Source organism: Eublepharis macularius, chromosome 12 (genome assembly GCF_028583425.1).
Source record: "Eublepharis macularius isolate TG4126 chromosome 12, MPM_Emac_v1.0, whole genome shotgun sequence".
NCBI lineage: Eukaryota > Metazoa > Chordata > Lepidosauria > Squamata > Eublepharidae > Eublepharis > Eublepharis macularius.
The window spans coordinates 73274115-73289831 of record NC_072801.1 but is presented as its reverse complement, the minus strand read 5'-3'; the positions used below and the strand labels follow the sequence as shown (position 1 = coordinate 73289831).

General features: G+C 41.2%; 1 gene segment (V, D, J or C); it reads right to left on the bottom strand.

The window, feature by feature from the left end:
• LOC129339859 (igW heavy chain V region W26-like) lies at window positions 1-1023 on the bottom strand. The segment is given in 2 exon segments: window positions 1-299; window positions 949-1023. Coding segments are annotated over 2 exon segments (348 nt in total).
• Window positions 1024-15717: the final 14694 nt, after the last annotated feature.

Genomic DNA, 15717 nt, shown 5'->3' with positions numbered 1-15717 from the left:
TTATCTAGCACAATAGTAGATGGAAGTGTCTTCAACTGTCAGAGCATCTATCTTTAGCTTTGCCGTGGAGCCGCTGGTAGAAGGGGACACTCGGCCCTTAAATTGGTTGGCCGTGTATGTGTCGTATCCTGACCTGAAGGCTGCAATGAAAACTAGTCCTTTCTCCTTGCCTTCACGGACCCAGCTCATGTGGTGATCATTGATATTGTATCCAGATACCACACATTCCAGCGTCACTGAGCCTCCAGGCACAGCTGTAACTGCTGCAGGCTGAGTCAAAGTGATTGCTTCAGTAGAACCTGGTTTCAAAAAAGGTGGGAAGCATTAGACCAACGGATGGGAAGCATTCAGAGTAGAGCTCTGCACCATGTCTCTTCCAAATTCACAATTTGTATACATGTCACAAGATTGGCTAGATTTTGACCTAACATGAATGAAACCCATTTTGTGACCTATCAATTAGTACAGCTGAAACAAGATGTTGATCTCTCATTGATCATTTTGTTAATATGGGAGAAGATCTTTGGGACATAGAAAACAATCAAGTTAAAATGGTGACTCCATCATTACATCAGACACAAAAGTCAAACAATTTGGATTTAGAAATTGAGTTCAGCTTCTAGTTTGCAGAATGTTGCTGTAAATGCACATACATTCGTTTTTTAAGAAAAGATCAAAAGTTAAAATTAATTAAAAACTCAGATCCTAAATTCAGCTTCATCCATAAAGTTGAAGAAAAAAGTCTCTACCAATACCCTTAAATTTCATCACAAAAGCTGAGATCTGCTATTAAAGAAATAAGTTAAACTAAGTAAAAATACTTTGTTTTCATTTTAAAAATTAAAACAAATCTTTTGTATGATTCTAGGGAATTGAGCTCATGCCAACTGGGAATAAGATCAGTTGAGAAACTAAACTAGTGCCAAACCCAGGGCTGACATTACTCACCTAATAATGAGAGCCATAGAACAAAGTACACGCAACTGAAAAACCACATGACTCCAACAAGATCTTTGCTTTGGATAAAACGGAATTATTTTCTCTGTTTAGAGTGGACAAGGAAGTTGATCAGACACAAGCACTTATATAAGCCAGGGCAAGCCAATTAGTTTGCATTTCAGAAATACCCCTTCTCCAATAATTTGTTTTTCGTATCTCTTTCTAAAGCCAGTTAGGTAATTTCAGCAACGCCTCTTGCTTTCCAGCTTCATTTCATGTTCCAGATTCGGAACAAGAGACACTCATGAAGGCACCCTCTTGATCTGAAAATTCTAGTTTTAAAACAAAACTTACGAGAAAATACCGCACAAATTTGTCATCTGTGTACAAATTCTCACGTACCCAAGGATCTTGTGTTGGGGGTATATGTATGAAGGACCACATATATGTACTTCCCCCTAGTTCCAGGATTACAGCATGGAATTGCTTTCCGCAGAAGGGAATTTCTTCCAGGGGAATACTCTGCACATAGCTGAGTTGAGTGGTAGGTGAAACCCATTGTGGTATTGTGCTATTCAGTAGACTCCTCCACCTGTTTGGGCCCTAGTGTTATAAACTCAATGATGGAAATCAGCATGTAGGAACTGATATGTCTTGTTCTATTTGAATTTGATGACCTTTAGTCTCTTGCAGCCCTATTACTTATTTATTTATTTATTTATTCATTTATTTATTTAACTTCTACAACTCCTCTCCATCATATTTAGTGCTCAAGGCAGTTTACAACATAGAATTATAGAATCATACGGTTGGAAAGGACCTCTAGGGTCATCTAGTCCAAACCCCTGCACAATGTAGGAAATTCACAAATACACCCCCAGTGTACCCCTGCTCCACCCCCAGAAGGTGGCGAAACACCTCCAGGATCCCTAGCCAAACCAGCTTGTGGAAAACCACCACCCAACCCCAAGGTAGTGATCAGCACCATCCTGGGCATATAAGAAAGTCCATGAAAAGAAAGCATTGATGCAACCTCTTCTACCTCCCCCCTCACAATCTGCCCAGGCTCACATAAAATATAAAATAACATAAAGTAACCAGTATATAACAATATATAACATAAGATAAAAATAACCAGTTCTTTAAAATAGTCTGATTCAACAAACAATCCAATAATAAAATAGCATAAATGCAAATATTAAAACTGATAATACAATATAATATAATAGCAGAACGAACATTAACATCCATAAATCACAAAGAACAACTCCACCACTATGTCCTATTCATGGTCATTGTCCATTATAGGTCAGTCAAGTCAATGACAATATCCGTATCAGCATCCAAATGCCAGACTAAATACCTCTGCTTTAGAAGTCCTCCTGAATTTCATCAAATTCCAGAGGGAGGGAGTCTCTTCCATTAATGCATTCCAAAGGAAGGAGCCATAACCATAAAAGTCCTCACTGTGGCTAGAGCCAGGAACCACAAACCTCAAACAGGCCCTGAGTTGTGGACCATGGGGCATGCAAGGGGATTATACTGGGAGAGGCGGTCCCATAATTATGAGGGCCCCAGACCGTTAAGGGCTTTAAAGGTTAAAACCAACACCTTGAATTTAATTTGAAAACCAGGGCAGCTGCTTCGAAATCAAAGTGACCACAGTGTACTGGTCAGCAGTCTGGCAGTTGTATTCTGCACCAACTGAAATCTTTGAAGTGTTTTCAAGGGTACTCGTACATAGAGTGAGTTACAGTGGTCTAAACGCAAGGTGACTGTTGTATGAATCTCTGTGGTAAGGTCAGACCACAACAAATACAGGCTTTGGTAGGCTTGGGAGAAATGAAAAAATGCCAACCTCGCCACCATGGACACTTGCTTGTAAAATCTAGCTGTGCTCCCAAATTCCTGAGAGAATCCACCACTGTTAGCTGGACCCCATCCGCTATCATCGTTTCAGCTTGCTATTGCAAATTGGCTTGCAGCTTTCTTGTCTCTCCTTCCATCTACAATTGTCACATGTCAGCTTCCTCTCTGTGGTCCAAATATCACTAACCACTTCTTCTGTGATCTCATACCATTCCTGAGGCCAGCTTGTAAGGACACCACAGTGCTTGAGTGGTTGAGCTATGTTTCAACCTCCATTATAATCCTGAGTTCCCTCATGTTAACCATAATTTCCTACCTTTGTATCATCACTACCATATTACGCATCCTTTATGCTGCTGGCCTATAAAAAAGACATTTCCACCTGCCGGACTCATATGACTTTGACATCTATCTTCTACAGATGTTCCATTTTCTTATATCTTCTACCTGACAAAATCCAATCATTAGGATTCTACAAAAAGTTGTAGTGCTGTCAAGTCATAGCCCACTTATGGCTACCCCTGGTGGGGGTTTTAAGACAACAAATGGGAGTAGTCTGCCATTGCCTCCCTCTGCAGCCCTGGTCTTCCCTGGAGGTCTTCCATCTAATTACTAACCAAAGTTGACCCTCCTTAGCTTCTGAGCTCTGATGAGATTGGGCTTGTTTGGGCTATCCAGGTCAAGGTCTTCACACCATAGTGGCCTCTTTACTCAATCCTTTTATATATATTATCCATAGTGAAGAAGTAAAAGAGGTCTTCAAAAATATTCAGAAACATATCTCCTTTCTTGCCAAATGAAAAGAGTACCCTATGGGAATATATAATCAAAAGAAATTATGGTTGCATGAAAACACATACCTTTTGGCAAAAACATGCAGACCTACCAATCATGTGCAACATGTACTCTAGTGTAGAGTTTGTTGAGTTTTTTAACAAATAATTTTTTGGCTAGTTTTAAGTACTTTAGAAAAAGAGCCAGTTTGATGTAGTGGTTAAGAATGGCAGGACTCTAATCTGGAGAGCCGGGTTTGATTGCCCACTCCTCCACTGGAAGCCAGTTAGGTGACCTCACGTCAGTCACAGCTCTCTCATAGCTCTCTCAGCCCCACCCACCTCACAAGGTGATTGCCATGAGGATAATAACACACTTCGTAAATCGGTCTGCGCGTGGCATTAAGTTGTCCTGAAGTGCAGTATATAAATCAAATGTTATTATTGTTATCATTTAAAAATGGAGACGCTGAACTGATGGCAGCCACATTTTCACTGCCACTTTTAGTTTAGCTCTAAGTCAATGTACTTAACCTACATTCTTAGATCAAACACCAATGTTTGGAATATGCAGGAGAACACTCTTATTTGCCAAGATGGCACATCAGTTAACAAGAGATTAATGATGTCATATGAAACAGATGAGAAACCACACCAACCATTTCCTTTTTCAACCCACCATGACAGTGAAGAAGTCCAAATATCCTGGGGCTGCACCAGCTGCTATCATCAAAATACTGCTCAAGTCAGGAAATGAAAAAAAATGAAAGGAAGGCGGGGTGGGAAACAGTGAACTACAGTGACTGAGATGTTTCAGATCCCCTAAAGGATATTGTATGGAAAAAAGCCTATTATATGATAGTGTGTATTCTCTAGCACAATAGTAGATGGAAGTATCTTGAACTCTCAGAGCATCTATTCTTAGTTTCGCTGTGGAACCACTGGTGGAAGGGGTCACTCGGCCCTTAAATTCATTGGCAATATATGTGGTGTATCCAGTCCTGAAGCCTGCTATGTAAACTAGGCCTTTCTCCTTTCCTTCACGGACCCAGTGCATATGATGATTATTGATATCAAATCCAGATACCACACAGTCAAGAGTCACTGAGCTTCCAGGCAACGCTCCAATCATTGTAGGCTGAGTCAAAGTGACTGATTCAGAAGAACCTGATTTGAAAAAAGAAAAGAATTTTGGACGGGAAACATTCCAAGCAGATCTATGTACCACAGGTACAAAATTATGCATATCTCAAGATTACAGAGAATTTGACCTAATATGAATGAAATTTATTTTGTGACCTGTGGGCAAAAATGGTGATCTCTAAGGGCCAAGCTACAAGTGACGAATGACACTTGAACGGCAAGTGGATTGAGTGGAGGGCAAGTGAACAGGGAGAAATACACTTGCTATTCAAGTGTCATTCGTCACTTGTAGCTTGGCCCTCATTCACCATATAGATAAAATCAGAAAAATTCTTGGGAACATGGAACATTTATTAAAGTGGCAACACTGTCATTAAATCAGAAAGGTCAATTCAATTTTAGAAATTGTGAGTTTGAATGTCAGTTTTCTCAAAGCTGCTGTAAACGTATATATATTTATTTTTTTAAAAAAATAAGATCAAACGTTAAATATTAATTTTAAAACTTAAATATTATTTAAAAGCTTGGCTCTTGTATCTGGCTTTTGTGGGGAGAAGGAGTAACAGATACACACAAACACATACACACACACCCCGATACCTTCAGATTCCATTACGGAAGCTGAGATATGCTGTTTTTTTAAAAAAAGTTAAAACATTTTCTTTTCATTTTAAAATTTTAAATAGATAGTTTTCTATGATGCTGGGGAATTGAGCGCATGCCAACTGGGAATCAGATGCATTGAGAAACTATTACTCACCTAGTAATAAGAGCCATAGAAAAAAGCAGACACAATTGATAAACCACATGACACCGACTAGATCTTTGCTTTGGATTGAGTAGAATTTGTTTCTGTATTAGCAGTGGACAAGGTGGTTGATTATGATTAGCCACAAGTGCTTATATAATCCAAGGTAAGCCAGCTAGTTTGCATTTCGGAAATGCCCCTTCTCCTGTCATTTGTTTCTCCATATCTCCTTCTGACAGCCAATGAGGTCATTTCAGCAAGACCTCTGGCTTCCAGCTTTGTTTCATGTTCCAGAATCGGAACAAGAGAAATTCATGAACACACCCTCTTGATCTGAAAACTCCAGTTTTAAAACAACCATCTCATTATTTTATGAGAAAATACCACATCAATTTGCAATCTCTGTTGAATGTTTCATGTACCCAAGGACTCTTTGTTGGGGGTACATGTGTGAATCGCCACATATATGTACTTCTCCCTGGTCCCAGGGTAACAGGATGGAATGTGCTTTCTGCAGAAGGAAAATTCTTCCAGAGAAATAATCTGCATATAGCCAAGTGAGTGGTAGATGGAATCTATTTGGTCCTCGACTTGTAAACTAAATAATAGATTTCAACATATGGGAACTGTTATGTCTTATCTTAAGAGTCCCCATATGTTGAATTCTATTATTCATTTTACAGTTATGTGTTGTCTTGCCCTAACCTGGATAGCCCAGGTAAGCCTGATCTTGTTAGCTTTCAGAAGCTAAGCAGGGTTAGCCTTGGTTAGTAATTGGATGGGAGACCTCCAATGAAGACCAGGGCTGCAGAGGCAGGCAATGGCAAACCTCTGTTAGTATCTTGCCATAAAAACGCACCAAGGGTTACAATAAGTCAACTCTGGCTTGAGGGCACTTTCTACCACCAGCATGTCTTATTTTATTTGAATCTGATAACCTTTGGTCTCTAGCAGCTCTGTTTTGTCTGTCTGTCTGTCTGTCTGTCTTCTACGCTGCCCCTCGACCACATTTAGTGCTCGAGGCGGTTTATAACGTAAGATATAAAATAACCAGTACTTAAAAATAGTCTGATAATCAAATAAACAATAAAAAAATAAAATAGCATAAATATAAACATTAAAACTAATAATACAATATAATAGCAGAAAAAACATTAAAACCCATAAATCACAAAGGACAGCACCATCATTATACCCTATTCATGTCCATTGTCCATTATAGATCAGTCAAGCCAATCAATATCAGCATCCGAATGCCAGACTATACACCTCTGCTTTGCAAGCCCGCCAGAATTTCAGCAAATCCTAGAGGAGTAAGTCTCTTCCATTAATGTATTCCAGAGGGAGGGAGCCATAACAATAAAAGCCCTCCCATTGGTTGAAGAGAGTCGAGCAGCGCTAGGGCCAGGAAATATCAACAGGCCCTGGGTTGCGGACCATAGGGCACACGGGGAGAGGGGTTATACTGGGAGAAGCGGTTCTGTAGGTATCAGGGTCCCAGACCATTAAAGACTTTAAAAGTTAAAACCAATACCTGGAGTTTACTTTGGAAACCAATTGGAAACCAGAGCAGCTGCTTCAAAATCAAAGCGATATGAACTGATCACAATATACTGGTCAGCAATATGGGAGTTGTATTCTGCATCAGCTAAAGTTTTTGAAATATTTTCAAGGGTAGCCCTACACACAGAGAGTGACAGTGATCTAAACAAGAGGTGACTATAGTATGAATCACTGTGGCAAGGTCAGACCAAGACAACTACAGGGATACCTGGTGAGTATGGCAGAGATGGAAAAATGCCAACCTTGCCACCATGGTTACTTGTAGAATTCAGCCATGCTCCTAAACTCCTGAGAGAATCCATCACTGTAAGCTGGACCCCATCAAATGATGGAAGAGTGCTGTCCACTATCATCATGGAGTGAGCCAGCCACCTGATTTTTGGTTTTGATGGATTTATCTTCAGCCAGCTATCCTTCAGCCATCCAATCATGGCATCCAGGAACTGGGCAAGGACTGAGATCTCAGCCTCTAGTTGCTTATCTGGCAGGATATAGAGCTGGCAAGATTTTCAGATCTGGGGAAAGGAACTCTCTCAGTATGAGTGTTCCCCTACAACTGTAGAAAAGTGTCCTTGGAGAACTTCAAGAAGGACATGATGGGGGAGGAGGACTCCACCGCAGGCCTGGTCTAGGGCCATGAGACATAAAGAATCACTTTGAGACATAAAGAAACACTTTATAAAGAGAGCCAGTTTGGTATAGTGGTTAGGAGTGGCAGGACTTGAATCTGGAGACCCGGGTGTGATTCCCTACTCCTCTGCTTGAAGACATCTGGGTAACCTTGGCTCTCTCAGAGCTCTCTCAGCCCCACCCACCTCAAAGGGTGTCAGTTTTCACAAAGTTTCTGTAAACGTACCTATATTCACTTTGTTTTTAAAAAGATGAAAAGTTAAATATTCATTAAAAGCTCAGATCTTGTATCTGACTTTTGGGGGATGTACACACACACACACACACACACACACACACACACACACACACACACACACACATATATATACAAGGTATATATAAGGTATCTGTATGTTTGTGTGTCTGTGTGTGTACAGACACACCCTCAGATACCTTGCAATTCGATTATGGAAACAGATCTGCTGTTAAAAGAAAGTAAGTTAAAACATTTTCTTATTTTAAAATTTAAATAGAGAATTGTGCATGCTGCTGGGAAACTGAGCTCATGCCAACTGGGAATCCGATCCATTAGAAAACTAAATCCGATCCATTAGAAAACTAAAGCCAGCTGGGTGACCTTGGGCGAGTCACAGTTCTCTTGAGCTCTCTTAGCCCCACCCACCTCACAGGGTGATTGTTGTGGGGTAATAATAACACTTTGTAAACCGCTCTGAGTGGGCATTAAGTTGTCCTGAAGGGCGGTATATAAATCGAATGTTATTATTATTATTATTATTATTAATATCACCCAATAATGAGAGCCATAAAACAAAGCACACACAATTGAAAAACCACATGCCACCAAGTAAGACTTTGCTTTGGATTGAGCAGAATTTGTTTTCTCTGCAGTAGACAAGGTGGTTGATCAGCCGCAAGGTCTTATATAATCCAGGGCTAGCCAATAGTTTGCATTTCCGAAATGCCACTTCTCCCATCCTTTCTTTCTCTGTATCTCCTTCTGACCCCCAAATCATGGCTGAATCCACACACCCGCAGGGCGTCCCGGCATTGCGCTAAATGTTCGCTAAACACTCGGAAGTGTAGCATCTTTCTAGCGCGATTCTAGCGCTAGAAATCACGCTAGAAAGACGCTACACTTCCGGGTGTTTAGCGAACATTTAGCGCAATGCCGGGACACCCTGCGGGTGTGTGGATTCAGCCCATGTTATTTCAGCAACAGCTCCGGCTTTCCAGTTCTGTCTCAAGTTCCAGAATGGAAACATGAGTATTTCCTGAATTCACGTTTCTGATTTGACAGTTCCAGATTCTGATGAAACGTCTCCCTGCTCAGGGTGTATCTACATTCGTCCTTTGTCCAACCATACTTATAAGATTTACTAGGAAAAATAATGTCAAAATTTATGCTACATTTTGTATATAAATGGTGCATAAATTGCATTTTTTATATAAAGAGCCAATGTTGTGTAGCGATTAGAGTATTGGACTAGGTCTGAGAGACTCAGGTTTGAATGCCCATTCTACCAGGGATCTGTGCTGGGTGACCTTGGGCCAGTCACGTATTCTCAGCCTAAGCTACCTAACAGGGTTGTTGTTGTGAGGATTAAAAGGAGGAGAGGAGAACTAGCATAAAAATAAATAAAAAGGAGAAAGCAAAACAAAGTTTGGTGTAGTGGTTAAGTGTGCGGGACTCTAATCTGGAGAACTGGGTTTGATTCCCCAGTCCTCCACTTGAAGCCAGCTGGGCGACCTTGGGTCAGTTGCAGCTTCTAGGAGCTATCTCAGCCCCCCTCACCTCACAGGGTGTTTGTTGTGCGGATAATATTAATATACTTTGTAAACCACTCTGAATGGACATTAAGTTGTCTTGAAGGGCGATATATAAATTGAATATAATTAAAGTATCATAGAAAAGAGATGAAATGTAAATGCTCACAGTAAGTTTATTTGAAAATTAAAAGGAATGAAAAAATGTTTTGCATGATATATATGTTCATACATCCCTAATGAAAACCATATTATTTTAAACAATAGTCTACCATTATTTTGATACAATCCATTTTCCCCCAGGTATGTACCACCTTGAAATTTTTTAAAAAAAGTTTTAAATATTTATTTTTTAAATATCACATACTTGGAAAAGTGTGTTTGTGTCAGGGAATATTGAGACGGGGAGATTCAGCTCCCAAAGACCTGTTTGGAAAGATTTTTTTGTTTCTCTATTCCACTTACTGCCCCTCTGCGCAGATACAGTCTTCCTTGGACTGATCTTGACTTTGTTTCCCCAAACAATGTAAAGAATCAAATGTACAAATACCATCACTCTGCAATCTCCATACTGGTTAAGGGGAAGGGCTGTGAATTAGCACTCTGCTGGTTCAACTCTCACTCCTGCCATGAGCTCAGCAGGTGGCCTTGTGCATGACACCTTTCTCAGCCCCAGCTCTCCAGGTGTGCTGTGGAGATAATAATAACACTGACCTGGTTCACAGCTCTGAGTAGCACACCAATCTGTCTAGAAGAGTGGTATGTAAGCACAGTTATTATTATTAAAAGAGCCTCTCATGTATGGGCTCTGATCATGTGTTCCAGGGGTACCATTTTGGATTTAGGGACTGAGGTCAAGATACAAAAGTCCATGGTGTGAGGGAATTCAATTTACTTTGCAAAGCGCATTCTTAGAACAGTATTTGAGATTATTCCTTTTTTTGACATCGCATCTTCTGGCAGTTTTATCAGAACAAGACAAACTGGCGTCCTTTGATTTCTGAAGCCTTTGACCTGGATACCTAGTAGTACATGGAATCGGTACCTTGATTGTAGAAATAATCAATCCTCATGAAGAGATATCAGGTTGGCCAAAGATATCATTTTTTTTAGGAGGTTCTTTTTTAAGATAGAAAAGAGCAAGAGTCCAGTAGAACCTATAAGACTTACAAAATTTGTAAGTCTTTCTTCTCATCCCAGCATCTATAGTTCTAGTAAGGCACCGTGGGTCTGTGGTACAGCTTCGGTTATACATACAGAAGATTTTAAGATTAAATTTCCGGGACCCATGATAGTGGGGTTGGGAAGATCTCTGTCTAGCATCTTGGCCTGTTACTGCTAGACAGTCCCAGAATGGATGGATCAATAATTCTGAGAGCCAACGCACTATACTGATTAGAGTGTGGGTGTGTTGGACTAGGATCTGGGAAGCCCAGGTTCGAATCTCAGGATGATCCATCACCAGTATCAGCTTCCCCTCTTCTCCCATCTCCAGCATGGCAAAAGTGGGCCTCCACACAGTCATGGCAGAAAACACAACCTTCAAGGGCAATTTTGCATTTGATGAAGAAACTAAATTAATAATCACATAAAGCAAATGAAGCTTTACATGGTGTACAGTCAGGCTCCCTCTGCCATGGTCAATGGCTAGTTCTCCTGACCGAATTTTCGTTCCTTACAGTCATGCAAAGATCAGAACTGGAGTCCATTTTGTCTTGGAACTGCAGCATAAGGGGAGGGGAGGTTCTTGCCTCGCCCACCCCATTTTTAGAAGCTGAAATTGCTCCCAGCAGCGAGTTATTTACATGCCCAAGGCTACATCAAGAACTCCCAGTTTTTGAAAATTGAGCGGGGAGGCACTCCCCCCTTCAACAGTTCCCAGCCTAAGAGGGGCACCTTATGGTCTTTAAAATGACATTCACTGCAGCTGTTATTGACTGCAAGGTAAATAAGTTGGGTCAAAGAACCTAGACCTAACTTGCCAGAAAATATAATATGTAACTTCACAAACTCAGTTATTGGGCCCTTGTAGAGAAAGAGGTCAATGATGTTGTCTCTCCATTTTGGATGGTTGAAGAAAACAAAGAGAGAGCAGTGGATGAGCCATATTCTCTGCTGAAGTGACTGGAGTGGAGAGCTGACAGAATTATTGTCAATAGTCTCCTTCAGTCTTGTAAGGTCCTCCATGGCAGCATCTCAGTTTTGCATCAGAATTTCAGGTGCCAGTTTTCCCCAGAGAGAACTCAAAGCATTTCTATCTGTTTGGTGTAGTGGTTAAGAGTGTTGGGACTCTAATCTGGAGAACCAGGTTTGATTCCCCACTCCTCTGCTTGAAGCCAGCTAGGTGTCCTTGGGTCAGTCATCTCTCTCAGAGCTCTCTCAGCCCTACCAACCTCACAGGTTGACTGTTGTTGTGGGGATAATAACAACATACTTTATAAACTGCTCTTAGTGGGTGTTAAGAATAGAGCACGGAACAGAAAAAAAATATGAACCACGAACAACAGAACTGGATCAGTTACGAACCAGTTCGTGGTTCATGGGGTTTAAATGCCCCAAGGGAAGGGGCATTTAACAGTTTAAAAGGCCATTTCCTGCCTTGCAAGCAGCAGGTCCCTTTAAACTGCCCAAACCCCAGCCCCCTACCACATGGGCCCAGCCCCAGCCCCAGCCCCACACTTACCTTATCCTGCAGTGCAGCGTCCTTCCTCTCCTCCCAGGAGGGGCGAGAAGGCCATTTTCAGCCTCTTCCATTGCTCTGTAGGCCCCTAGGGCAGCGGAAGAGGCCAAAAATGGCCTTCTTGCCCCTCCTGGGAGGAGAGGAAGGATGCTGCACTGCAGGATAAAGTAAGTGTGGGGCTGGGGCTGGGGAAATGGCCATTTAAACTGCCTTGTAAATACGACCCAAGGAACCAACATGGGAAGGAGCTTCCACGAACCCTGTTTCGCAACCCCCGAACTAGTCTGGTTCGTGGGGGGTTTTGGGTCGTAATTAGGTTTGTGCCCATCTCTAGTTAAGAAGTCTTGAAGGGTGGTATATAAACTGAATGTTGTTATTATATTATAGTTTCATAATTTGACCCTCAGTGCAAAGTAGCTTCATATAATTTTCAAGTCCTGATGACTTAGGGCCAAGCTACAAGTGACGAATGACACTTGAACAGCAAGTGGATTGAGTGGAGGGCAAGTGAACAGGGAGAAATACACTTGCTGTTCAAGTGTCATTCGTCACTTGTAGCTTGGCCCTCTGTCACAGTACAATACGAACTGATCTTCAGTTCGAGAGGTATTCAGTCCAGGAGATCCAAAATCCAGATTCCTTGTTAAAAATCCCATATCCCGAATCCATCTATTTTTATGCCTCTCCCCCTTTGGATGAAGAGAAGGTCACTTGACCTGGATTCCATGAAGCTTTGCACTTATCATGGTTTCACAGCCCCATCAGCCACACTGCACGAAATAACAGCACTGCTCCCCAATAATAAAAAAAACCCATAAAACCACTTCTTGTTTATGAACCTCAAGATCACAACTGTACCAATAGATGTTAAATTTAAGCCTGCCATGTAATAGTGAAACTTCCTGTGGTTTTCATAGAATGACTCTGGAAGAAAACACCTTTTTCTCCTTCTCTGATACATAGTCCTTTGCTGCCATCCCATGGTGGGCAGCCAATATAATGCTCTGTGCTTTGTTTCCTTTATATCATTATTACTTTTCCAATAATTTTTTCCAAAAAAAAAATATTTGCAAAGGCAGCTTCTGAGACTGCTTTTTTCCCTAAGAGAAGACTGCTGTGGGGGCCGGCAGGGAAATGTGAATATTTTTGTCTTCTGCCCCCAACCAACTTTTTTGCTGGCACGAAAAGGAGGAGAGGTCCCCTTTCACCACCCAAAAAGGTTCTGCTGGGAATGGTGGAACCTGGAGGTAAAGAAACTTAGTAAGAAGGGGACTCTAGTAAGGAGAGGAATTGGATGAGATTAAGTAAAATACTTGGTTAGATCTGACTCTGTGTTGGACTACATAACAGCATTGTAGCTGGGGATCCTAAATTGTTTGGCTGACCAGGGAATAGCACTTGGGATGAAGTGTTATTAGGGCAAAAAATGTCACAAGGGGAAAGAATTAAGAACAACCCCCCCCCCCCCCCACACACACACACACAAAAGCCGGTCTTCTACTTTAGTTTACAGTGTCTGCATCTAGGCATGAGTTTAGCTGAACTTAATGTATAGTTCAGTCTATGACTACTTTTTTCTGGGGAGAGATGGTAACATGTTATAGCCTGATCTTGTCAGATTTCAGAAGCTAAGCAGGGTCAGTACTTGGATGGGCAACAAGGTAGATTCTGCAGAGGAAGACAATGTTGAGCCACCTCTTCCTCCACTTGCCTTGGAAGCCCTTTGCTGGAGTTGCCAAAAGTTGGTTGAGACTTGACAGCGTATATGCCTGCATGCACCTTGGTGTCCTGCTCTTTGAAGTCTACCCACCCCTGTACTTTTGTCCCCCACCCAAAGGCGCCCCATCCACTCCCAAAGATTTTAACGAGAGAAAATGACCCGTGATGAAGACTTAGCAAAGTTTTCCCTCTGCGATTAAAAACTTCCATATGAGATCAAGCAGCCTTAATCACCCACGAGGCTGGTTGGTGAGACTACAGAATAAAGTCCATGGATGACTTCAATGCAAAGGCTTAATTCAATCCATGATGTGAAATGAAAGCGATACCTCTGGGCCTTTCCCATATAGAGAGAGACCGCATTCTGGAAAAATTGAGTCTGCCCCTGTGTGGTTCACTTTACTAATCCTCTAGTGCCATCTTCTGGTCAGCAAGCGGTAGAGAATTCCCCACCTGATTTCCTTCCATTCGATTGACTTTTTATCATCACATGACAAATTCAGTGCCTCATTCTTAATCTACTACATTTTAAAATTAAGATGACCTTTTAATTAAAAAAAATCTGAACCTCTAACATATCTCCCTTCACCCCTTTCTAATATTAAAGGAGTAGCACAGAACAGTGAAAGCCAATTGTTGCTGTTTTTCAGGTTGACAATTCTTTCTAATGTGTAATAGCCATTTCATGTTTGGCCAGCAAGTGGCTCTCTCCACAGAGGTTACATTCATATTGGAAACCTCAAATTAAAGTATATTTATGTGATGCTTGCAGAGTAAAAAAAATCCATTCTTATGTCTTAAAATCATGGATTATGGAAGTTAACCAGTTTCAGCTACAAATCCTGAACTGTGTCACAGCCTATTATCTCTCCTGTGGGAGAGCATTCCTTTTAAAAAAGACAAGTCTCTCTATCTATTTCAAAGCAATGCTCTAGCCACTGAATCACAGTGCTGTATTGAAATGGATGTTCTCTTCCGCAGTCTCTTTCTTACAGGCAAACAGTCTTTGGACTGAAGCAAAATCAGAAATTTATTTTATTCCAGGTGCAAAGAGAAAACCATGTGTCCCAGCCAATGATCACTCGTTGTATTTTAAGACATTTATTTTACAATTAATCTAATCAATTTTGAAATAAGCAAATATACAAGGATCAAAAAGATACAAAAGACAGTTCAACACGTTAAAGATATCAGAAGCAAATAAACGTACGTCATCAACATCCCTTATCCTACACATTTTAAATCTAAAAGATAAAATACAATTTTAAGAATCTCACCAAAGTGCTTTTAGAAAGATTAGATAGTCTCAAGGTTCACAAGTCTGAGGGCCAAGCTACAAGTGACAAATGACACTTGAATGGCAAGTGTATTTCTCCCTGTTCACTTGCCCTCCACTCAATCCACTTGCCAGGCAAGTGTCTTTCGTCATGTGTAGCTTGGCCCTGAGTTACATGAAATCCACCCGATCATACCAAAATCCTCTGATTTTTCACTTTCAATGGCATGTCATGATTTGCTCTCTGAGCTATAGAAGACATTTCACACGGAATAATTGCAACAAATGTTGCACTTGTTCATATCAACGAGTACTTTCCTAATTTCAGCTGACATAATTTTTTGCACACTGTAGTTTGACTGAAGAATAGAGAACGGGGGGGGGGGGGGGAAGATGCTGCCTTATCTTCCCAGTGCATCAGCCCCCAGAATAAATTGCATCTGGCTGCACCATGAAAAGATGTTGAAAGCTGTATCAAAAATAATGAGAAATAAATGGGGGACTTCAGGGACATGCAGAGGGCATCTTGTTCCCCCTCCCTCACTATTTCTTCTTTCCCTTCCCTGAAAGCCTCTGCATCCTCTCTCTTTTTCCTGCCTCCTTCTGCCCT